The sequence below is a fragment of the Carlito syrichta genome, unplaced genomic scaffold (assembly GCF_000164805.1).
Source record: "Carlito syrichta isolate Samal-C Ts95f unplaced genomic scaffold, Tarsius_syrichta-2.0.1 Scaffold308114, whole genome shotgun sequence".
Taxonomy (NCBI): domain Eukaryota; kingdom Metazoa; phylum Chordata; class Mammalia; order Primates; family Tarsiidae; genus Carlito; species Carlito syrichta.
In genome coordinates this window covers 158,226-184,739 of record NW_007252210.1, presented here as the reverse complement: position 1 = coordinate 184,739, position 26,514 = coordinate 158,226, and the positions used below count along the sequence as shown (strand labels likewise).

At 40.6% G+C, this 26,514-nt stretch overlaps 1 protein-coding gene across 3 annotated transcripts in view; it reads left to right on the top strand.

Annotated features, from left to right (window-relative positions):
* Positions 1-17,282, top strand: part of RMND1 (required for meiotic nuclear division 1 homolog) — a 40,895-nt gene extending 23,613 nt beyond the window's left edge. For all 3 annotated transcript variants that reach the window (XM_021716023.1, XM_008064960.2, XM_021716024.1), the window contains 6 exons: positions 285-391; positions 1,284-1,348; positions 2,707-2,783; positions 5,975-6,095; positions 16,096-16,212; positions 17,092-17,282. In XM_021716023.1, the coding sequence (XP_021571698.1) occupies positions 285-391; positions 1,284-1,348; positions 2,707-2,783; positions 5,975-6,095; positions 16,096-16,212; positions 17,092-17,124 (520 nt within the window). In that variant the 3' untranslated portion in view covers positions 17,125-17,282. The remainder of the gene's footprint in view (positions 1-284; positions 392-1,283; positions 1,349-2,706; positions 2,784-5,974; positions 6,096-16,095; positions 16,213-17,091) is intronic.
* The last annotated feature ends 9,232 nt before the right edge of the window (positions 17,283-26,514 follow it).

Genomic DNA, 26,514 nt, shown 5'->3' with positions numbered 1-26,514 from the left:
AGGATTACAGGCATGAGCCACTATGCTTGGCCTCTATCCTAGTCTTTTATTATTAAAAGTTGACCATGAAAATTTTTTCATGCTCATATCTTTGCTTGCATCTTAAATTATTTCCATAGGATAAACTCCTAGAAATGGAATTGCTTGAATCAAAGGATATGAGAATATTTGCAAGACTCTTGACACAAATTGTCAAAATGGCCTCTAGAAAGATGATAGGGTAACTTTTTCAAAAGAAAAACTTATGCTTTTAAGGTTTAGAGGAAGTTCATTTGTTTTCACAGGGGACAGTCAAAACTTCACAGAGGGGAAATCAAGTTAAATTCAGAGCTGGATTTGGATGATGCCATTCTAGAGAAGTTTGCTTTCTCCAATGCTCTCTGCCTTTCAGGTAAGTTACTGCTACTTATGGGAGATGGTACTATAGTTTTCATGTCCTTGAGGGAAGTTTCAGCACTCAGTAAAGATTTTGAAATGTTTTCAGAGTACTCAACAAAGGCTTAGCATCTCTTTTCCTTTGTTTTTCCCTCCAATGGAAAAAAATAATAGTGTCAAGATAATACTGTGCTAAAGTTACTCCTTCCTTATCAATTGTATTGATAAACCTTAATTTCTCCAAAAATATTTTCTCTATTATTATCATAGCCTTTGGTTACCTCTCGTCTTCTCTGTGTGATTGTCTTAGGTCATCTCTAGTGCAGGCAGAGAAAGCCCGACCCTGTGTGATGGGGCACATGCCTCTATGCAGAAAAACATACAGGTGTTTCATAGGAATGGGACACACTCACAGTGGGCCTAAGTTCTTCTGAAAGATCCATGCCCCTGAATCCGGTTGTCAGAGTGCTCTTGCCACCAGTCTGCATTAGGTTGCTGCTGCTGTATGCCATCCATACACTTGAAGAGGCTTGGGAGGTTCCTGAGCTTTACTCAGAGTCCTGAGGAGTGGAAGGGAAAGCCAGGAAGTCTCACTGTTGCCCATCTGCAGAACCACTCAAGGTGTCACGGTGGACCCTGCACTCTGGCTTCCGAGATGTGCCATTAGAAAAGCAGGAATTCTCCTAAATGGGGTTCTGGTCTGCCAGCAGGACTTGGAAGTCCAGTTTCCCCTATCATTTTTCATTTCAGTTCTGTCCCTTATTATGAGTAACTATTCTTTAATTACAGTTTCAAGTTTTTCAGCACATTTTATTCATAAACTCTGTGACAGGTTCTGCGCAGTTACACATTTTGCATAAACGTGAATATAATTTTTAAAAGTTCTATTATTAATGTTTTTTCCCCAGTGAAACTGGCTATTTGGGAGGCATCACTGGATAAATTTATTGAATCTATTCAGTCAATTCCAGAGGTAATTATATCAATTTTATGCTTGTTTTCAAGGATTGATTTTCATATGGAAGAAATACAAATTTCCCAATATAATAGTATGCACTCGTCCCTCAGTGTCTGTGGAGGTTTGATTCCAGGGCCCCAGAGGATACCAAAATCTATTAGTGTGCAAGTCCCTGATATACAATGTGTGATGTTTGGATATAACCTATGCACATCCTCCTGTACTTTAAATCATCTCTAGAATTACTTACAGGACCTAATACAATGTACATTCTCAGTAGATAATCACTACACTGTATTGCTTAGGAAATAATGATAAGGAGTAAAGATTGTATGTGTTCAGTATGGATGCAACTATCCATTTTTTCCCCAAATATTTTCAATCTACTTTTGGTTGAACCACAGGACAGAACCCACAAATACAGGGGGCTAGCTATATTTAGGAGTACCACGAAGTAATAACAAATACTAAAAAAGCTACTCTGAATATAAACAAAATGGAATTCCCAATTACATGTGAAGTAATGGAATAAAACTTTTTTTTTCAGTTTTTAAACTTCAAATTACTTTCCTCTGATGATGCAATATTTTTTAATGTAACTGAATTTAAAAAGTGAAATATGTTCTCTCTAAGGAAGGAAATTATGTCTACTTTTCTTGACTATAGAAGGTGTTTTACTAAATTATGAGAAAAATAGTGATATGGAAACTACATATAAAGTTACATTAAAATTTCAAAATACAGTAAAAGACATTTTTATTATAATTAACTTTGCCTTTATTGTGAAAGAATAATCTTGTTATACTTGGGAAAAGAGACCCTACTATTTCACTAAGAGATTAGAAATGTATATCTTAGGAAATGCTGATGAAAAGGGAAATGAATAAAGGGAATATAAAATTTCTGCCTGAGCCGGGCTTGGTGGCTCAGACTGTAATCCCGCGTTTTGGGAGGCTGAGGTGAGTGGATTGCCTGAGCCCGCGGGTTCGAGACCCGCCTGGGCAACTTGGCGAGACCTCATCTCTACAATAAATCAAAAAATTAGCCAGGCATGGTAGCGTGCACCTGTAGTTCCAGCTACTTGGAAGGCTGAGGCAGAATGATCACAGGAGCCCAGCAGGTCGAGGCTACGGTGGCTGGGAGTGTGCCACTGCACTCCAGTCTGGTCGACAGAGTGAGATTCCAACTCAAAAAAAAAATTTCTGCCAGATAAGATTATAAAGTTAGAGGGTAAGTTAAGGCATTAATCTGAGAGACAGTTGTTCTAAGAGTATTTACATAGGATCAAAATTATGCCACTACAGAATTTGCCTTATGGATCTAATATTTATTAGGGAGAGATATATATGTTTTTTTAATTCCTTCCCAAATAGGCTCTAAAAGCTGGAAAGAAAGTGAAACTGTCTCATGAAGAAGTGATGCAGAAAATGGGTGAACTCTTTGCCCTAAGGTAAAAATTTTCTTTATAAGTAAAATACTTCATATATTTAGCAATCTGAAGGAAACACTCCTATAGTAGAGAGCAAACATTTATACCTTTATGGGAATGGCAACTGTTTTCATTTCATTGACTATAAGCAGGGAGAACTCTTACCCATTAGAAGTAAGTGGGCTGTATTAAGACTCTGCTGAAATTCTGCATGTGCAAAAAAGATCATAATTAATCTACATGAATCCCACACAGGAGAGCATAGTAGATGTTCTCTGAAAGCAGAAAGACATATTCTTGAATTTGATTAATGAGAATTCTTGGTAAAAATGTATCACTGCATCATAATGCTAAATAGACTAATTGCTCTAGAAAAGTTAAGTTCATATTTCATTGAGTCTGAGACACCAAGATGCCACAGGAGAGAGAAGATGCTGCCAGTTAAACTCTGACAGTGCTTTTATCACAGAACTTTAATTTTACACATACTGCAACAGCTTTTGTAGTCTTATTCAGATGTAGGTTCTGTCATGCTTCCTCTTGGGCATACATGGAAAGGAAAGTGTAAGGGAAATTGTTTAAGGCAATGACAATTAAGTCTCAAATGCCACCTCTTATTTTGAAGATAGCTTAACCATTAATTTTAGATACCTTCAATTTTCAGAGATGTTAATATGGGAAGAGCTGTGTCTTAACACTGATAAACTACATTAATGTCTTGTTTAAATAGGTCTCTTGACACACAACCACACACTGAGTACCAGGTTCACTATCAGGGGGACAGAGGGCCTGCTAGAAGTCCAGATCTCATTGGCATGCAATTTACTTATGTAGTAAATCCTCACGTGTACCTCACAAACCTAAAAAGAAAAATGTAAGTAAATAAATAAATGAGTAGGCCAGGCGCAGTGGCTCAAGCCTGTAATCCCAGCGCTTTGGGAGGCTGAGGCAAGAGGATTGCCCGAGTCCAGGGGTTCCAGACCAGCCTGGGCAACTTGGTGAGACCTCGTCTCTACAATAAATAAAAAAAAATACTGGGCATGGTGGTATGTGCCTATAGTTCCAGCTTCTTGGAAGGCTGAGACAGAAGGAATGCCTGAGCCCAGCAGATTGAGGTTGCAGTGGCCATGAACGTATCATGCACTCCAGCCAGGGTGACAGAGTGAGACTCTAACTCTAAATAAATAAATAAATGAGTGAGTGAGTGAGTGAGTGAATGAGTGACTAGAAAGGGCCAAGCTCGGTGGCTCATGCCTGTAATCCCAGCAGTTTGGAAGGCCAAGGTGGGAAGATTGCTTCAGCACAGGAGTTCAAGATCAGCCTGGGCAACATAGCAAGACCTCATCTCTACAAAAATCAATACATTAGCCAGGCATGGTGGTGTGTGCCTGGAGTCAGGATTACTCACGAGCCTGAAGCAGGTTTGCCTGAGCCCAAGAAGTCACTCGGGCAACAGAGACAGACCCTGACTCAAAAAGAAAAAGTGCGTAGAAAGGTTTTCAGTTTACTTTAGTCTTATAACTGTTCTGGGATTTATGGAATGAAACATCCCAGATGTTGGTGTTTTCCTCGGGGTGCAGCCAGCCCTGGCCAGTCCATCTCTTCTAGCATGTTGAAGGAGTTACCAGAGCTCATGATAGATGTGTACCTAAGACTTGTTTCTCTGCATTCTCCTTAGACGCTCTGCCTACAGAGAAATGCTCCAGTGTTTCGTCCTCTGTGCATTTCTCATAGCACAGGGACCCTAATTCAAGGCCCTAATGAAAATTAAAAACCCACTCATTGGGAGCATCTGTGCAGATCTGAGCCTTGAGATCTCAGAAAATTTGGTAGAAAGACTCTCCCATGCTCTTGGTAATGCAAGCAGAATTTGATGTAGTGAATTATAGTATCAAAACTTGCAAGTTAGGGCTAAATATACTTAGGTTTGTGAGCAGTTGCTCTAAATGCTTACTTTTATTATCCTTAGCTTTCTTATCTTTACAGTGAAAGTGCTTATGTGTTAGTAAGAGGAATAAGATAAATCTGTGAAGAGAAACCTGGCAAATTATATTAGGTAAAAAATTATGTCTAAAATTATATATGGCATAATCCCATTTGTGTAGGCAAACAAAAATAGATATTCATACTTACATGGATTTTGTTTTGTTTTTTAGTCAGGGTCTCACTCTGTCTAAAAAAAACAGCAGCCACAACCTCCTGGACTCAGGTGATTCTTCTAAAGTGTTTGCAGGCCTGTCCTTACAGAGAATAAAGGATTTAAGTTGTGTGTAGGGTAAGAGAGCCTACCACTTTTTTTCTGAATTCTTCTCTATGATTTTTAAAATATTAAACAGCTGTTTATTTATTACTTTTAGTTTAAATTTTCATTTAATTAAAATTTTTTAAAGTAAGCTTAGACCTTAAGAGAGCAGGAATGTGTTTGTGTGTACATGCACACACAAGTATGTACTTTTGTGCTTGTCTGGTGTTTGCATAAACACTGGAAGACAGAGCAAACTAACAGTGGTCATTGATAGGGACTGGGACAAAGGGAAAGATGGAGATAAGCAGATATATCAATTTTTATCTTCTTATATATTTTTTATTTTTAAGCTATGTTATTATCCCCTAAAAACACGTGTATATTTTTTTTAATGGAAAAAGAAACAAACCTAGAAATTGAAAACAGAGAAGGGAAGGGGCAGGGGAAGGGAATTTTGCATGAGTGATCCCTAATAAATGTTTTCAACCAGATGTAGTGATATATGCCTGTAGTTCCCTGCTTCTTGGGAGGCTAAGGCAGGGGGATCTCTTGAGCCCAGGAGTTCCAGTCTGTAGTATGCAATGATCACACCTGTGAATAGTCACTCTACCCTGGACAACATAGTGAGACCCCCATCTCTTAAAAAAAAAAAGTTTTCTTAAAGTACCATGTAAATATGAAATATGATGTAAGCTGTGGTCAGTGGCTCATGCCTGTAATCCCAGCACTTTGGGAGGCAGAGGTAAGAGGACTGCTACTACACCTGTAGTTCCAGCTATTTGGAAGGCTCAGACGGAAGGATCGCCTAAGCCCAGCAGATCAAGGCTGCAGTGGCCATGAATGTGCCACTGCACTCCAGCCTGGACAACAGAGTGAGACTCTGACTCAAAAAAAAAAAAAAGGAATATGATAGAAACAATGATTTTTAATTCAAGATAAATAAAGTTATAATTTTTCATTTTTTAAGGCACCGTATAAACTTGAGTTCAGACTTCTTGATTACTCCTGATTTTTACTGGGACAGAGAAAACCTGGAAGAACTTTATGATAAAACTTGTCAATTCCTTAGCATTACCCGAAGAGTGAAGGTATGTATTTTGTACTTTTACTGAGAGGATACGTTGTTCCCTATAAATTAAGTGAATATGTTTTAACTGCTTTCAGGGAACTAGCTTGTTTGACTCCTGTTCAGATCACTTTATATTTCACCTTTCTCTTGACCTCTACATAGTCACTTTTCAACTTCTCATGTCCAAGGGTCTTCTACTATTAGCTCTATAGACTAGATAAGATCGGTGAGCGTGTGGAGGCCTAGTGGTCCAACAGGAAGTTCTTGCTGAGTTTTAAGCAAGAGTTCATGGTGTCCTGAACTGTAATGGTGACAGTGTAGTGTGACATTGTGTTCCACATGTGTAGACCCACATAACCACACAATGAAGATACAGAACTATTTTATCACCACAAAGATCTCTCTTATGTTGTTTATAGTCACACCGCCCTCCTACCCCTGTCCCTAACCTCTAGCAGTGAGTAATCTATTCTGTCTCTATAATTTTGTCTTTTTGAGAATATTATATACATAAAATCACATAGTTATGTGACTTTTTAAACTGGCTTTTGTAACTGAGCATAATGCGCTTTGTTGTTGTGTGTATCAATTCCTGCCTTCCTGCAAGTTACTTCAACTTTTTTTGGAATTTCATGTTGACATAATCTATACTGATTGCTTTTTAATATATCATTTTGCATAGATATTTAGTGGTTGTCCTGGGTATTATATGAACATAACTTATTATGGTTCACTTGTTTCAACATTTTGCAGAGTAATGAAGTATAGAATCTTTGCTTCCTCTTACATCCCTTTACCCTCCCCTATTGATAATTGTCTTAACAATTATTCTTCTGCAAACTTAGAGAACTTTATCATATAGTGTTATAATTTTTACTTCAGCCATCATACATAATTTAGAAAACTCAAGAGAAAGGCATTGGACTTTCATGGTTGTAGACTGTACAAACAGGCTGAAGGTCCAGCAGATGTAAAAGAGGAATACTAAAAGCTTTATACAGATAAGGTGTCTCCTGTGGTTGTATCAGTTAGCTATCAGTGTGTAACAAATTACCCAAAACTTAGTGGATTAAACAGCACTTACTATCTCAGTTTTTGTGGGTCAGGAATCTGGGTGCCGCTTAGGTGGGTCCTCTGGCTCTGGGTTTCTCACAAGGCTGCAGTCATCTCATGAACTCTCTTCCTAGTGGGATTCAGTTCCGCTCGGGCTGTTGGACTGAGGCCTCAGTTCCTCATGAGTGCCTGGCCAGAGTGCCTGCCTCCCTCTGTTTCTTGCCAGAGGCTTTTCTGTAGAGCCTCTCACACTGGCAGCTTGCAAGAGAGACTGAGTGAGCAAGTCAGAGTGAGCAAGAGAGACTGTCAGGAAGAGAGAGGTTGCTGGCAAGACAAAAGTCAGTCTTTTGTAACCTAATCACAGCAATGACATCTTATCACTTTTTCTGCGCTTTGTTTGTTAAAGGCAAGCCATTGGGCCCAGCCCGCTCTCCAGGGCAGGGGATTACACCAAGAGGTAGGGGACCTGTGAGTGGCAGGTAAGATGTCTGCCTACCACAATGATTTTTTAAAAGATGGGAGAAAATTCTAGAAGCCTACTTTGTGAACACTGACCCACGTGATCCCTCATACTGCCAATTACCTTAATGGTTCCCAGCTTCTCAAACCATGAAAGATGCTGGAACCATTTCTGATCTCATTGTGTTCAGAATCACCACTGAGTCAGCTGCTGCTACCACTTGGCTTGAACAAGAAAATTGATGCCGAAAGTAAAGTTCTGATCTTTGACCTGGGTGGTATTTGTTACGTGTCCTTCCTCACTATTCAAGATAGAATTATTGAAGTCAGGTCTATAACTGAGGATACCTTGACAACTAAGTGGCCAACCATTTCATGACTGAGATCAAGTGCAAGTATAGAAAAGACAGCAAGCCAGGATCGGTGGCTCAGCCTGTAATCCCGCGCCTTTGGGAGGCTGAGGTGAGTGAATTGCCTGAGCCTGCAGGTTTGACACCCACTTGGGCAACTTGGTGAGACCTCATCTCTACAATAAATCAAAAATTGGCTGGCTTGGTAGCACGCGCCTGTAGTTCCAGCTACTTGGAAGGCTGAGGCAGAAGGATCGCTGGAGCCCAGCAGGTTGAGGCAGCAGTGGCCGGGAGCATGCCGCTGCACTCCAGTCTGGGTGACAGAGTGAAATTCCAACTCAAAAAAAAAAAGAAAAAGAAAAGACAGCAGTGGCCTGGCACAGTGCCTCATGCCTGTAATCCCAGCATTCTGGGAGGCTGAGACAGGAGGATTGCATGAACCCAGGAGTTTGACACCAGCCTAGGCAACATAGGGAGACCTTGTCTCTACAAAAAAATTCCAGATGTGATGGCAAGTGCCTATAGTCCCAGCTACTTGGGAGGCTGAGACAGAAGGATCGCCTGAGCCCAGTAGGTTGAAGCTGAGGTGAGCCATGCCACTGGGCAGCCTGGGCAACAAAGTGAGACCCTAACTCAAAAAAAAAAAAAAAAAAAAGGAAAGAAAAGGAAATAAATCAGTGAGAACAAGTGGCTGCCGACATCCCTACCTATAGAGGGGTACTGAGTATACTTTTTCTTCCAGTATTGAGGCCAGTTTGAGATGGAGTCGCTCTAAGAAGGGATTAACATCTAGACTTGTTACACATGAGCAGCTGAAAGAATCGAATGCTGACCCAGTCTCTGGCACTGTAGACCTGTGGAGAAAGCCATAAGTAAGACCAGCTAGACAAGTCACCAATCCCTCATAGGTGACTCTGTCTATATTCCCAAGATTTACAGTTTCCTACAGGAAGAAGTAAAACAGTTTGTTCCCAAACAATGTGATCTTACATGTAGAAAACCCTAAAGAGTCTACAAAAAAGCTAGCCGGGCATGGTGGCTCATGCAGGTAATCCCAGCACTTTGGGAAATGGAGGCGAGAGGATTGCCTGAGTCCACAGATTGGAGACCAGCTTGAGGAACTTGTCAAGACCTCATATCTACAATAAATTTTTTAAAAATTAGCTGGGCATGGTGGCACATTCCTGTTGTTCCAGCTACTTAGAAGGCCAAAGTGGAAAGATCGCCTGAACCTGGCAGGTCAAGGCTGCAGTGGCCATGAGCATGCCACTGCACTCCAGTCTGGGTGACAGAGTGAGACTCCGATTAAAAAAAACTACTAGAATAAGTGAATTTAGGTTCTAAGATCAATTTATAAAAACAATTGTTTATACTGTCAATGGGCAATTAGAAAATGACATTTTAAATCTATCATTTACAATAGCACTAGAAACGTGAAGTACTCAGGAATTGATTTTTTCAAATATAAGTAAGATCTGTACCCTAAAAACTAAAAAAGGTGGCTGGGAACTAAAGAAGTTCTAAATAAATGAAAATATATTCCACATTTGTGGCATAGAATACTATTATTAAGATGTTACTTATGCAGATGAGCCCACTCAGTTCTAATCAATCAAAATTCCAGTAGGCTTTTTTTTTTTAGAACTAGCAAACTAATTTTAAAATGGAATTTCAAGGGGCACAGATTAGCCAAAGCAATTTTGTAAAAAGGGCTAGATTGGAGGACATCTATTGCCTGATTAAACTCACACTAAAGCTACATTAATCAAAGCAGTTGAACACTGGCATAAGAATACACATACAGATCAATGCAATAGAATAGCATCCAGAGATAAAACCATACACACATGGCAGTTGATTTTTAACAAAGGTGACAAGTTAATTCAATAGCAAAGGGATAGACTTTTCAACAAATGGTACGACATGGAATGAACATATGAAAAAAATGATCCCTGACTCATACTTCACCATTTTGAAGAATATAAGAGGGAGCATTATAAAACTTAAGGAAAAAAGCCTATGACCTTAGGACAAGCAGAGTTTTCTTAGGATTTAAAAAAAAAATGGACCACAAAAAAAAAAAAAAAAAACTTGAAAGTTGAACTGCATAACTTAAAACTTAAAAATTTATAATTTCTGCTCTTCAAAAGACTCTAAGAATGTGCAAAGGCAAGACACAGATTAGCAAGAAACATTCTCAGTACATAATCCTGAAAAACAACTTGTTTAAAATATATAAAGAACTTTTTATTCAGTAATAAAAGGACAGCCCAATTTTTTAAATGGGCAAAACATTTGAACAGATGCTTCACAAAAACAGACACACAAAGAGCCAAATGAAAAGCACACAGAAAGATATTCATCACCATTGTTTATCAGGAAATTGCAAATTAAGACTTCAGTTAAGTATCCCTACAGCAATTGAAATGGCTAAAATTTAAAAGACCGATAATACTAAGTATTGGTGGTGATATGGAGTAATTGAAACTTGCACACATTATTGAATATACATTGGTACAACCACTTTGCGAAATAGCTTGGCAGTTTCTCATAAAGTTAATCATCATTTTACCATGTGACCCAGCAATTCCACTAAGCATTTACTCATGAGATTTGAAAACCTATGTCCTCACATAGTAACTCTACTCATAATAGTCAGAAATTGGAAATAACCAAATGCTCACCACTAGGTGAATAGAAAAATTATGGCATATCTTTATAGTTGAATACCACTTAGTAATAAGAGTAATTACCAATTCATGCAACATCATGGATAAGTCTCAAAACTCAGTGTGAGTAAAAGAACACAGACACCAAAGTGTACATGCTGTTTATTATGAAATTCTAGAAAGTCCTATATAGGCACAGAAGACGGATCATTGATTCCCCACAGCTTGAGGGGTGGCTGGATAGCTGGGCAGATGGCAGAGGGGCACAGGGAACTACTGGAAATGCAGTAGTAACATTTGTCAAAAGCCTTTATAAGTTGTATACTTGGGGGGGGTGCGTTGTATGTCTCAAAAAAGTTGATTTGAAAAGAAACTCTCTTGTAAGAATTCTTTGGAAACAACCATATTTACCAGGGACAAATACAGAGGTATTCAGAAGTGACTGCTTGGATACTCCTCCTTTTTCTGTTCGTGTGGAGACTTCTGGGGGAATCATGATGGTTGTGATGAGATATATTGCCACCAAGTAGATGCAGACTTCTCTCCCTCTTCTGATAACTAGCCTGCTCTGCTTAATTAAGTTATAAAAGTGACTGAGAGCCAGGCATGGTGCACTTTGGGAGGCCGAGGCGAGAGGATTTACTGAGCTCAGGGGTTCAAGACCAGCCTGAGCAACATGGTGAGACCTCATCTCTAAAATAAATCAAGGCATTACCCGGGCATAGTGGCACATGCCTGTGGTTCCTGCTACTTAGAAGACTGAGGCAGAATGATTGCCTGAGCCCAGCAGGTTGAGGCTGCAGTGGCCATGAGCATGCCACTGCACTCCAGCCTGGGCGACAGAGTGAGACTCCAATTTAAAAAAAAAAAAAAGTAACTGAGCAGTAACCGGCTGCATTGCAAGTTTGAACTCAGGCATACCCGCTGCATCCTGTGGCCTCCTTCAAGATTACAGTCACCAACAATGAAGGTTTGAGCAAGGAATATAGTATATGGTCCAGAGAAGTATGAAAGGAAGGATGTCTTTGAAAACTTACTCAGAGCCCTTTTATTCAACATGGATGCCACAGTGGAAGATGAGAAATGTCAGAAAGGGATCAATAATGAAAACAAAAGTACAGTGAATAATCAACTAGCTGGACAAAAATTGAACAACTAGGAAGGAAAGGGAAAACCTGGAGAAAGGAAGGGATGTGCCAGGAAGGGCTTTGGGGCTTGCCTGGGAACTGAGCTCCTCTGAGTGGAAGGGCTGCTTCCAATCCATCACTGGAAAGCTGCCTGGGCAGCCTGGAGAGCAAGCAGAGCAGGTAGCACTCACCCCCAGCATAGAGGGTTTCTGTAACAAGTCAGTTCTTTGGCAGTTGCTTTGAAATATCTTGTGTGAACTGCATTCATGCATTGCACATTTCAGTCAATAATGGACCATATATATGATGGTGGTACCATAAGATTATACTACTATATTTTTACTGGGCCGTTTCCATGTTTAGATCTATGTTTAGACACATAACTACTATTGTGCTACAGTCCTTACAGCATTCTGTACAGTCCCATCCTGTTCAGCTGTGTGGCATGAAGCCATAAGCCATGCTGAATAGCCAAGGTACGTAGTAGTCTGTACCCTCTAGGTAGGTTCACTCTGTGATGTTCACACAACAATGAAATTGCCTAATGATACACTTCTCAGACTAGATCCCCATCATTAAATGATGCATGATTAAATATATAAATATAGTAACTGACTTATGAATGCTTGAGTACACAGGGAGAATGTGTCAGTACTATAAACTGAATGCATGCTGTAAACATGAAATAGTTGTCAATTATACCTCAACCATACTGGGGAAATAGAGTGAAAAATTCAGGTAATATCCTGAAGAACAAAAATAAAAGGCTATTTAATATGGCACCATTTAAAATATATATCTCAGCCGGGCTCGGTGGCTCAGCCTGTAATCCCGCACCTTTGGGAGGCTGAGGTGAGTGGATTGCCTGAGCCCATGGGTTCGAGACCCGCCTGGGCAGCGAGACCTCATCTCTACAATAAATCAAAAAAATCAGCCGGGCGTGGTAGCACACGCCTGTAATTCCAGCTACTGGGAAGGCTGAGGCGGAAGGATCGCCGGAGCCCAGCAGGCGAGGCTGCGGTGGCCGGGAGCGGCCACTGCATTCCAGTCTGAGTGACAGAGTGAGACTTCAACTCAAAAATAAATAAATAAAATACAATAAAATAAAATATATATCTCTAGCCAGGTGCAGCAGCTCATGCCTATAATCCCAACACTTTGGGAGGCGGAAGCAAGAGGATTGCATGAGCCCAGGAGTACGAGCCTAGCCTGGGCAATTTGGCAAGACCTCCTCTCTACAACAAATCAAAAAATTAGCCAGTCATGGTGGTGTGCACCTGTGGTTCCGGCTACTTGGAAGTCTGAGGTAGAAGGATCACCGGAGCCTAGCAGGTTGAGGCTGTGATGGCTGTGAGCAGGCCAGTGTACTCCAGCCTGGGTGAGAGTGCAATTCTGACTTTAAAAAATAATAGTAAAGTATGTATCTCATGTACTTTCACATTGTGATTTAATTCATTCTTTCTATGTCCTTGGGACAGGACTAGCCCTACCCACATTCTGCCTGATGAGCCCAAACATCACCTCCTAGGAGAAGTTTCCTAGTAATTTTTAGATGTGTGCCTTGGACCACATACAGTGATTCACATCTATGATTCTAACACTTTGGGAGGCTGAGATAAGAGGACTGTTCAAGGCCAGGAGTTCAAGACCATACTGGACAACATAGACCCCTCGTCTCTACAAATAATTTTAAAAGTAATAACAGATATGCCTCTAACCCTTTTCTCCCATTTGCCTTCCAAACGTTTTCAATTACCTCCTAAATCTCCAGGTCCTCCATTTTTACATATCTCATAGCATCCTTTTCAAAATTATTATGTGCATCATTCCCTAACAGAGTGTAAGCTCCGTGAAATCAAGACCATGATTATTATCTTCCCAGTTCTTGGTACAGTATGTACTCAGTATTTATTTGTAGACTAAATCAGTGATTGAGATTTCCAAATGAAGTCATTGTATTCTCCCAGAAAATGTTAAACCTTCTTTGTTCTGTTTTAACCAATGGGAGGACCCCCCTAGTCTCACCTATCTAGTCAATCAGAAACTTGAAAGTCATCTGGGTGTCTTTCTGCTTCACCCTCTACATCAGTCTTTTCATTTACCTTGAAAGTGAAATCATTTCATAGTATCATTCATTCATTGGTAAATATTTATTGAAAATGTAAGCGATGGACCCTGGACTAGTAACATAGAAGGGAACTGTACTGATCCCTGCCTTCAAGTCCCCAACTGTAAATGTGCTTCTCCACAGTCCCGCACCCTCCTCCCTCCCCTGGACTAGTCTAACAGCTTCTTCACTGTCTCAGCCTTCACACTGGACCCTTTTCCAATCCCTCTGTACCCTTTGGCTGAAGGTAGAGACATGTCTTTTTCACCATTTGATCTCCACAGACCCAGTCCACTACAGTAAACATTAAATGTTTCAAGACTGAACAAAATCCCCATTGCCTGCAGAATAAAGCTCAGATGTTCTAGCATGGTGTATTAGTTTCCTATTGCTGCTGTAACAAATTACACAAACCTAGCAACTTAACACAAATTTATCATCTTACAGTTCTACAGGCCAGAAATCTGGGTGTTGCTGAGCTGAAGTCAAGGTGCAGATTCTTTTCTAGAGGCTGCTGGTGGGATCCGTTTCCTCACCTTTTTCCAGTGCCTCAAGGTTCCCCACATTGCTTGTTCATAGCCACTTCCTCCAACTAGAAAAGGCGAGTTGAGTCCCCACATCGTATCATTCTGAATTCTTCGGCTTCCCATTTCCCCTTGTGATTGCATTGGGCTCACCCAGATTATCTAGGATCCTCTCCAGGTTGCTCTCAGTTATTAGCAACCTTAATGTCATACGTAATCTTAATTCTCCTCTGCCATGTTTTCATACTCACAGGTTCCATGATTCTCCTCTGCCATGTTTTCATATTCACAGGTTCCATGAATATCTTTGGGGTGGAGGCGTGATTGTGCCTATACCATGTGTGCTGCACAGTACCTCCCAGCTTGGCACTAACTTACCTTAACCTCATTGCCAAGCACTGCCTTTTGGGTTGTCCACAATGTAGCTATGCTTATCTCCCTGCCCTTTCCTATACTTGAAATGTACCCCTTCTGCCCCCTCCCCCCTTTACTCCTGCCAACTTCCTTCTACTTAAAGCCTTGTTCACACTGACCCCGTGAGGCCTCCTCTGTTTTTTTCCTATACTCTGTGTGCAAGTAAGGTGCATGCCTCTATGGCAAAATGAAATGAGGCGCAGGCAGTAGTAGGGATTCTTACTTGCACATTTCAGTGTGTTGCCAAGCGCTTGGGATGAGGTTTGGAACTATGATAGATTTAATAATTAAGAGACTTTTGGAGGTTTAGGGGAGTTGTGGTAATAAATACAAGTGGAGTGAAAGAAAACGGGAGATGGCAGTCAGTAGTTTGAGAAAGACAAGCTTAAGGATGAACATGTCATAGACCAAGATCAAGCAGGCAGCAGGAATAGAAAAAAGGGAGGGGAAAGGAATGAAGGAGGCATGCTCTATAAATGCAGATTAGAAGCCAACGGGGTGTCCACCAAGTGTGGAAACAGGCAACTCGTGACCAGTGTGGTTCATTGTTATTCCTCATTAGTAAGGCAGTGCCTTGTTCTGTGCAGGATCACAGTTCATGCAGTGCACTACATCAGTCCCTGAACATGTCCCTGAAAATTTATCTCAACATTCACTGACCAAACCTGTGCCTTCAGAATACCCCATGGGAGAATAAAACTATTTTAAAAATCTGCTTCCAGACTTCCTGGTTTCCAGAAGTGATATATATAAAGTAGGTATATAACTTGCCAGTAGTTAAGTCCAAGTTTAAATTCAGATTCTTTGAACCCCTGCAACCAGCTCGTTTTGAGGCATCCTAAGGTAGATTGCAGCTCAGTGAAAAGCTGTGCCATCTAGTGGTGAGTGTGCTGCAGGCCAAATGGGTTAGAGGCTTTTTGGAAGATAATCACTGTTTTTTGGTATCTTTAGGTCATGCTAAAAAAAAAAAAAAAAAAAATTCAAGTTTTCCTTTTTTAACTGCTAAAAACCCAAGGGCAGCTACCAAAAACTAGGACTCAAAAACCTTATTTTTAGGTTTTTCCATCAAAATCTCAGAGAAGAACTTTAGTATGCCAAGTACTTCTTGCAATTAAATCTGTGCATTACAAAATATCTCTAGATGAATTCACAATAAACCGGGTAACACTAACTGGTTGCCTTTTGGGGGAAAGGACTGGGGAGCAAGAGTTGAAAGGATTATTTTTGCTGTGTCCTTGTAGAATCTTATGCATGCAACTATACTATTTACTTACATGATCTACGTAGAAATACACGGTACGATTTTTCTTACACAGGTCATGAATGAAAAACTTCAGCACTGCATGGAACTGACAGATCTCATGCGGAATCATCTGCATGAGAAGAGGGCACTCCGCTTGGAATGGATGATCGTCATCCTCATCACCATAGAGGTACAACAGAAACAGTATCACTTACCATCTTCTCACAGACATAAGGGCTACAGTCATAACATAGTTTGAGATAGAAAACTAGCAGGAAAGATGACTTTGAGTTGTAGTCTCACTCTGTTGCCCAGGCTGGAGTGCAGTGGCACACTCACAGCTACCCCATCGACCCGCTAGGCTCCAGCAATCCTTCTACCTCAGTCTTCCAAGTAGCTGGAACTACAGGTACATGCTACCACGCCCGGCTACTTTTTGATTTATTGTAGAGGCGAAGTCTTGCCAAGTTGCCCAGGCTGTTCTCGAACCCGTGGGCTCAGGCAAGCCACTCGCCTCGGCCTCCCAAAGTGCTGGGATTACAAGCTGAGCCACCAAGCCCAGGTGGATGACTTTGTTTTAATTACAAATTATATTTGGAAGTGAGGTAAGTTTCAAATAGCAACAATATATTGCAAATACATTAAATGTAGTTTTTGAAAAGGTTCCACACATTTTTAAAGACAGTAAAAATGTATAACATAACATCAAGTACCTGTGCCTCAGATGTGCAGCTTGCCATGTGAGAAAAGCAAATATTTACCTTTGCTTCAGGAGCATTTTTCATTAATCATTGTCTTGGAAAAGTCATTTTTGTTTTTTTAGTTGGAGTCTGTTTCCCAGGCTGGAGTGTAGTGACATGCTCACAGCTCCCATAACCTCCACTTGCTGGGCTCAGGCAATCCTTCCACCTTGGCCTTCCAAACAGCTGAAACCACAGGCATGCACTACCTGGCACTAATTGTTTTTATTATTGTAGAGATGAGGTCTCACCATGTTGCCCAGGCTGGTTGTCATTTTTGTTTATACCAATAGTTTGTCTGACATGAAATTACTTCTTTTTATCCTAAGGTAATGTTTGAGCTGGGACGAGTATTTTTCTGATCAAGTGATAACAAGCATCACTGCAACAGATATTCAAGTTCTACAATCAAAAGATAAATGTTCACTACTGAGCAATCTCTTATTTAATAGGTATTTAACTTTTTTGTTATAATGATCCTTTCCAGCTCCAAATATATGTGAATAAAAATTACAAAGAATCTGGTGTTTGTGTCTGTATCACTGACAGTACAAAGAAAAGTATTTCCCTTTAAAGAACATTTGATAACCTTAGCGACTAGGAAATCTAGGTAGAGATACTTCTTAAAGCCAAAGGCTTGTATTTTGGACACAGCTTACCCAGAGAGAACTATATAGGGACTAAGGAGTGTTGAAATCAGTACACACGAGTTTTTGATGGCAGAAATTTTATATATATATATATATACACACACCTATTATAGATGGTATAATTTGAGTATGTTCACCGGCGCTTCACCTTTTATTAATCAATACCTTCTTTCTGTCCTTTCACCAAGTTAGTCACAGTGTTTTTCCCAGACACATTTTTGTTTCACACATTCTTTGGGGGAATCAAAATACTAGGCACAAAATATATTTACCATCTTGACAATTAACATTTTAAAAAGCATATCTGGCCGGGCGTGGTGGTTCAAGCCTATAATCCCAACACTTTGGGAGGCCGAGGCGAGAGGACTGCTTGAGCCCACAGGTTCAAGACCAGCTCGAGCAACTTGGTGAGACCTTGTCTCTACAATAAATCAAAAAATTAGCTAGGTGTGGTGGGGCACGCCTGTAGTTCCAGCTACTTGGAAGGCTCAGGTGGAAGGATCGGCTGAGCCCATCAGGTTAAGGCTGAGGTGGCTGTGAGCATGCCACTGCACTCCATCCCGGGCGACCGTGAGATTCCAACTCAAAAAGGCAAATATTTCCAATGTCTTATTTTTATGCATAACCACCCTTGCCCTGCTATAGGCCCTACACAGAGAATTTTTCTTTATATATATATATTATATACCATTGTTTTGCAACTTGTTTAACTATTACGTGATAGTCCACCAAGAGAATAAACACCTTTATAAGTGTTGCGATAACAGTGCAAGGTGAACATCTGATGTCTGTCTGCATGTTGCAAGTTTGTTTGTTTTTTTCATTGGAGTCTCATTCCATCACCAAGACTGGAGTGCAGTGGCACACTCATGGCCACCCCAGTTTCGACCTGCTGGGCTCTGGCGATCCTTCCGCCTCAGCCTTCCAAGTAGCCGGAACTACAGGCGTGTGCTACCACGCCCGGCTAATTTCTGATTTATTGTAGATGCAAAGTCTTGCCAAGTTGCCCGGGCTGGTCTCGAACCCATGGGCTCAGGCAATCCATTTGCCTCAGCCTCCCAAAGCGCTGGAATTACAGGATGAGCCACCAAGCTCGGCCTGCAAGTCCTTAAGTAGCTGTCTTCCATCTGAGGACCTGTACCACAATGGTTCCCAATCACCAAGGAGCATGTAGGCATGGATAGTTCAAGAACTACTTTATAGATCAAGATCCACCTAATTTTTACAAAATCAACATGGCCTGTGCACACACCTGCAAAACACCTATCAAGCCTGTTCTCCTTAACACACAGAAGACAGGCATCGGTCACCTATCCTGAATAGTTTAGTCCTCTATACTTAATAACTTTTAAATATATTTAATCTATTTTTTCTAAGACTCTTGGGAAGTCACACAAGAGGATAATTTGAAAGACTGGTCAATGCAGCCTCCTTTAATTGAGGCCATTGTACTTCCCCCCATCTACTAAGAGGTGAAATTCCAATAAAACTGTACTCCAAGAATCAATGTGTACAACTTGCTGTTTGGGTCAATTGACTAGTAATAACAATTGGAATAATTAAAGAAAAAACTTGAACATTTAGTGTCTTATGGTTATGGCAAATTAAAGTTCAACATTTGAATTTATATGCAAAGAACAAAAGGATGATCAAAAGACTTTGATAAACATTTATTAGTATATAGTTTTGTGGGGGAAATGTAACAAATACAGTTTCAAGAAGAAAAACAATATTAAATCTGCAGTTAGCCTATGTTTAAATGGATCGTGGTGAACATCAACTCATTAAGGTATTACATTCCACTTTTTTAAAAGTGATAAAACAGCCAGGCTCGGTGGCTCAGCCTGTAATCCTGCGCCTTTGGGAGGCTGAGGAGAGTGGATTGCCTGAGCCCGCGGGTTCGAGACCCGCCTGGGCAGGCGAGACTTCATCTCTACAATAAATTAGCTGGGCGTGGTAGCGCACACCTGTAATTCCGGCTACTCGGAAGGCTGAGGCGGAAGAATCACCGGAGCCCAGCAGGTCAAGGCTGCGGTGGCCGGGAGCGGCCACTGCACTCCAGTCTGGGCGACAGAGTGAGACTCCAACTCAAAAAAAAAAAATAGTGATAAAATAGCTTTATTTTAAAGTATCAATATTGAAATTTTCATTTTCTTAAAATATTTATGATTTAAAACTTCAACTTAAATTATGGAAGAGTCTTAAAAATTACACTGGTTATAACACAAGTAAAAATTATCTTCAAGACTACCACCTCTGTAATAACAAAAATGACCACAAAATTACACCAGAATATTAAGAACTAAAGTACATTCACCATTGGCTCCCAAAGTCTTCCAAGTGGTACCAAATTTCTATCACAAATGAGAGCACACTGGTTAACACTAACATGCATTTGAATCCTTACTTCACCACCACTTACCAGCTGTATCACCTTGGGACAATCACTGAACCTCTGGGCCTTAATTTCCTCATCTGTAGAATGGGTTTAATAATAGTAGTATCTCACAAGGGTTTCTGTGAGAATTAATGAAATATGTAAAGCGCAGAGTAAAAATCCATGTAGGAGTCTGAGATTAAATGGAAGCTGAATCAAACTCTCAGGATTCCCCCCACTTTGAGCATTTATTTAAGAAACACAGTAAATGAGGCTTATAGATGTTACTGGATCCTGAGTTGGAATAGAATGATTCACTTAAATATAAAACTTTATTTCCACTGTATAAAATGGATTGGCTCTTCAATGCAAATTCCAAAAGACTTTTTTAAACTCTATACATCTTGTGTATGCCAGGCAGCTGCCAACAAGTATTCTGCAGTGCCTTTTTGGATAACTACAGCAGTCAGAAGCAGATTATTTTCTAATACATAAAATCAAAATCTTTTACATAAACCACCCACATTCACCTATTTTAAATTATTGTCCTGCCTTTCTATCACTTAGAGCATTTTTTCCTAGTATGGGCCTCGGTCCAACTGTATCAGCAAACTCCTAGCTTCCCCATGAATATTACTCATTGCTGAATTCCACACTTACTAAATCAGGACCACTGGGGCTGCAGCTAGGAAGTCTGTTTCTTACAATTTTTCAGGAGACTCTCATGCTCACCAAACACTGAGAACCACTAACTTAGAGTCTACTGGTTTATACTGGCTTAGACTTTAAATAGTTCACTGGAACTCACTAGGTATTGACTTCAAGTGATCACTCAGTTCTCTTGCTTTCTCATTCCCTGCACTCTGCCTTTGCAAAGTGAATGAGAAGTAGAGGGCATGTTTCTGAATGCTTCCACTCCAAATCCATTCCCTTTCAGCTCTCACCACTGGTTCTGAACTGCCATTTTAAAGGAAGATTTAAGGACAGTATTCTAAATTCCCTTTTCTCCTAGAGGGCTATTTTTTAAAGGCCACATTTTCACTTCCTCTGCAGAATTTAAAACAAAACATGGACTTAAATGTTTCTTTTAAGTATAAACTTAACTTTTAACTTCTACACGAGACTTGGGAAGCTGCTTACCATAAACAATTTTTTAAAATACTGCCAAAATAAAAAGATGAATAGAGTGCCTCTTGAACTCATCAAATGAAAACTATTATCAACAGCAAGAAACTAATATTTTGGAATTATATCAATTATGTAATTCTAGTCAAATCTAAACCTCTAGCCACAAAACCTTAAATTCAAGTTGTTGATTTTAATCTAAAAAGCCTCATGCGGTTTGGGAGCTGGTTACCTTAGAGATTTTTACTTCAAGCACCCTGTCGGCAATTAAGATTAGCTGAAATACTTGTCCAATGGTTCACTATTGAAACCTGATGAACTGGAATCCTCTTAGTTTCTTTGTATGTCTCTTTTCAGACAGGGTGACCAACTACCTTGGGTTTGCCTGGGACCAAGGGGTTTCCTGAGAGCAGCCAGATTTTCAATGCTAAAATTGGGAAAGTCCTGGGCAAACCAGAATTGGTCATGATATCTTTAGAGACCACATTTCATAAACTAGTGATTAAACAGCCACCTTTTCCAACTCAGGACTTCGCTGCAACTCTACAGATCTTTAATATGGATCCACTATTAAAAACAAGAACCAGCCGGGCTTGGTGGCTCAGCCTGTAATCCCGTGCCTTGGGAGGCTGAGGTGAGTGGATTGCCTGAGCCCACAGGTTCGAGACCCGCCTGGGCAACTTGGTGAGACCTCATCTCTACAAATCAAAAAATTAGCTGGGCGTGGTAGTACGCGCCTGTAGTTCCAGCTACTTAGAAGGTTGAGGCAGAAGGATCGCCGGAGCCCAGCAGGTCGAGGCTGCGGTGGCCGGGAGTGGCCACTGCACTCCAGTCTGGGCGACAGAGTGAGACTCCAACAAAAAAAAAAAAAAAACAAGAACCTTCCCTACCAATGATTGATCATTTTCTTTTTCTTTTTTGAGTCGGAGTCTCACTGTCACCCAGGCTGGAGTGCAGTGGCACACTCATGGCCACCATAGCCTCGACCTGCTGGGCTCAGGCAATACTTCTGCCTCAGTCTTCCGGGTAGCTGGAACCACAGGCACACGCCACCACGCCCAGCTAATTTTTTTATTTACTGTGGAGACATGGTCTCACCAAATTGCCTAGGCTGGTTTCGAACCCCTGGGCTCAGGCAATCCTCTCCCCTCTGCCTCCCAAAGTGCTGGGATTATAGGTGTGAGCTGCTGCATCTGGTCTGATCAATCATTTTCATGAGCCACTGCACCCCCTGGCCTGATCATTTTGATTATTTTCATAAAGTCAAACACTGCTGTTATCAGGGGAAGCAGTAATTTTTCCCTGTAAGTTCCATCATTTATTTCATTTTTAAACATAAAAATCCTGAGTCAAACACAACTTGAAGAATTATAAGAATTCAGATTCACATGTTTCTTTTAATAAATAATGATTCAAAATTAAAATATCCTTAAAAATCAGTTTTGAGCCGGGTTCGGTGGCTCAGCCTGTAATCCCGCACCTTTGGGAGGCTGAGGTGAGTGGATTGCCTGAGCCCGCGGGTTCGAGACCCGCCTGGGCAGCGAGACCTCAAAAAATCAAAAAATCAGCCGGGTGTGGTAGCGCGCGGCTGTAATTCCGGCTACTCGGAAGGCTGAGGTGGAAGGTGGAAGGATCGCTGGAGCCCAGCAGGCGAGGCTGCAGTGGCCGGGAGCGGCCACTGTACTCCAGTCTGGGTGACTGAGTGAGATTCCAACTCAAAAAAAAAAAAAAAATCAGTTTTGAACTATTGATACATGTAACAATTTGGCTGAATCTCTCAACTTGGGTAAGTGAAAGAAGCAGTCTGCAAAGGCTACATACTGTGTATAATTTCATTTATATAACATGCTAGAAAAGGCAAAACTATAGTCACAGACTGCCATCTCATCTCATCTCACTGATTGCCAGGGAGGAGGGTGAGTTTATAAAAAGATAGCATGAAGTTTTTTGAACTGATATACCTGTCCTGTATTCTGGTATTAGTAGTCACACAAATGTATAGTATGTTAAAATTCCACAGAACTGTAAGCTAAAAAAAAACCAAAAAACAAAAACAAAACTTTTACTGTATAATTCTAATCTTTAAAAAAAAAATCAGTGATTGTTTAAAAAATATATTAACGATCATATTATAAGTACTATTTTTATAGTCACCCAACATTATGAGATTAATATTATCCCTATTTGAGGGAAAGGAAAACCTTGAGGCTCAGAGGTTAAGTAACATGCCCAAAGCCATAGAGCTTCTAAGAGACACAGCCTAATTCCAACCTGAATCTGATTCCAAAGCTTATATTCTTAACCACTACAATATACCATATCCTCTCTGCTCTTTTCTTAAACAGCAACCACTCTCTCCCCCAATGACAATATCAGGAAGTTGTTATGGTTCCCTTATTCTATTCCAAACTCACAGACTATATATAATGTAAAAATATGCAGATAAGCGAACTTGATTCTAGAGCAGTGCTGTCCAACAGTACTTTCTGCAACAATGAAAATGTTTGACATATTACATGTGGCTAGAGGCAATATGGTAGCCACTAGCCACATGTGACTACGGAGCACTTGTGGCTAGTGTGACATTAACTGGACTGCACAGTTGTAAAGAACACACCAACAGCAAAACATGAACAATTCAAGGTAGGTTATAATGGAGTAAAGCTAAGAAATGCTTAACACCCAAGCATGTCAAAACCTAAGTCTACCTTTTGAACACCTGCTCTTCTCCAAGATTCAGCTTAAATATCAGTTTCATCAACACTACCAGAGCCCTTTGCACATCTGTAGTATAAAATTAAGCATCTGATTGCTTTTCTCCTGCACTGGAATGTGAGCACCTGAAGAGCAGAGGCAGTTTTTATTCACATAAACAGTACTGAACCTAATACCTGTACCCAGAGGCTTTCTACATTTTTTTCATTTGGTTCTAGTCGGAAAAATGATCATCAACTTAGATCTTTCAACTACAAATTCAATTCAATTCTGCAAGCATTTAGTACCAGGAACACATAAAAAGAAGCCCCTGCCCCCAAAGAGTTTACAGTGAGGGAGGAGATACAAGACATAGGTAGACAAGCAAGAGTAATCAAAAGAAGTGTGTACAAACAGCACTTTAGATCAGAATAGCAACAGTCAGGAATCACAGTAATAAGAGAAACCAGAAAATGGTTTAAGAAAAAAGTAGCCAGGCCGGGCTCGGTGGCTCAGCCTGTAATCCCGCACTTTGGGAGGCCGAGGTGAGTGAGCTGCCTGAGCCCACGGGTTCAAGACCCGCCTGGGCAACTTGATGAGACCTCATCTCTACAATAAATCAAAAAAATTAGCTGGGCGTGGTAGCGTATGCCTGTAGTTCTGGCTACTTGAAAGGCTGAGGCGGAAGGATAGCTGGAGCCCAGCAAAGTCGAGGCTGCAGTGGCCGGGAGCGGCCACTGCACTCCAATCTGGGTGACAAGAGTGAGACTCCAACTCAAAAAAAAAAAAAGGAGTCAACATCCCATTTGTAGAAGCAAAAATGTAAGACCAACTTACTACTGTAACCCTACCATTACTCAGAAAAGCCTAGTGGATTAAAAAAACAAAAATTTAAGGAAGTCCTTCGAAATGTATCCTGGCTTCACTCACACTACCAATGTTAGGGTCTCATCTTATTCCTTGCATCACTAAGCTAAAGCCAGTCTTAGAACAAAATCCTTCCAGATCCAAAATTTCTATCAAGATGTTACAGCATAAAGAAGTGGTGCAGTTTTCTTTACACTTAAATCCTGATTACCTTTAAGTCATAACATCCTCTTTTAAGTCCTCAAAATATGCTAACTGGAATAAGTCAGCAAAGTACAATCTCAGGGTCGGCATACAGGCAGCATCTGCAACTAACTCTACTCAAAGTAGTTTAGTAAGTCTATTTAGTACGCATGTTTTCTGTTTCCTGTAAAAACCAACTGAGTGGGAAGGGTGCTAAGCAGGAGGAATCGACAACTCCAAACACCAAGCATAACCTGTAGCTAAAAGTGTTAACTATTATCAAGCAGATGCCTGCAAACTGGAAGCCTAGAGAACAACAGTTTTGCACCATCACTTATTCAGAAGAAATAAAACTTATCTGCAATTTTCTCATCTTTATCAACCCCACACATTACTCATGACAAAGGTCAGAAAAAAATCTGTGACGTTTTCCTAGACTGAATGACCTTGGGCTAGTTAATTACTTCACTTCTTTGAACCTATTTCCTCAAATTTAAGATTGGGAAGGAAGTGTGACTAGATGTCCTCGGAGAAAAAAGCAGACTTAATTAACTAAGATAATTACTTACAGATTGACTTCCACATGGCTTTTGGTTCAATCCTAACTCATCCATAAACTGGAAAAACACAGAATTGTGGCAGCTATTAACGTATGTTCATAAATTCTTTGATACACCTCCCTTGAAGAGCTGGAGCTTAATTTGTCTCCCCTTAAGTTTGGTCTGGACTTAGTGAATGATTTTTAATAGAATATGGCAGAAGTGACAGTATGGATCACTTACTCTGAAGGTAACTAACCACGACCATGTTGGAAGGATATGCAAGCAGCCCAATGGAGAAGAACTGAGAACTTCTGCCATCAGTAGCCAAGGACATTGATTTACCAGAAAGAAAGTCACCTTGGAGGCAGACCCTCTAGCCCCAGGCAACATCTTAACCGCACCCTCCTGAAAGACCCAGAACCAAACCACCTACCACCTAGCTAAGCTACTCCCAGATTCCTGACCCACAAAAACTATATGAGATAAACATATTTATTGTTTTTTTTTTTCTTGAGTTGGAGTCTCACTCTGTCGCCCAGATTGGAGTGCAGTAGTAGCTGCTCCCGGCCACCATAGCCTCAACTCGCTGGGCTCTGGCGATCCTTCCACCTCAGCCTTCCAAGTAGCTGGAACTACAGGCGCGCACTACCACGCCGGGCTAATTTTTTGATTTATTGTAGAGATGAGGTCTCGCCAAGTTGCCCAGATGGGTCTCGAACCCGCAGGCTCCGGCAATCCACTCACCTCAGCATTCCAAAGGTGCGGGATTACAGGCTGAGCCACCGAGCCCGGCTACGTTTTTAAATCATTAAGTTTTAGGTTAATTTATAACAGCAAGGGAGCTATTTACTAGTGTCTTTCAAACTATGGGCCCTGATCTATTTGTGGTTGATGAAATCAATATAAAGCAGTGCTATCAACGTTTAAACAATGAAATAGAAAAGTAGATAGCAGAGTACGTCACTGGTAATAACAATAATTACTATTTCCTAAAAATTGTTTCAGTTTTACATATGTGTGTATACTCAGCAGCAATTTAAAATGTGTTTCTTAGAATCACAGTTGAAAACATTAAAACCCCCAAGTCTAACAAGTAGGTTTAAAACAAAAGGCTCCTGTGGGAATTCCTTGAGGGACTATGGTCTCAGTAACAACCAACTATAAAACAAGTATTTTCTATAAACTTTATGGCCAAATCAATGAAATATAATACACTCTCAAAATACATCTTTTCTGATTTATTTGTTAAGCTTGATACACAACACAGAGGGCATGGTATTTGCCCCAGACTTTAATGTCCAACTTGTAAAAGTA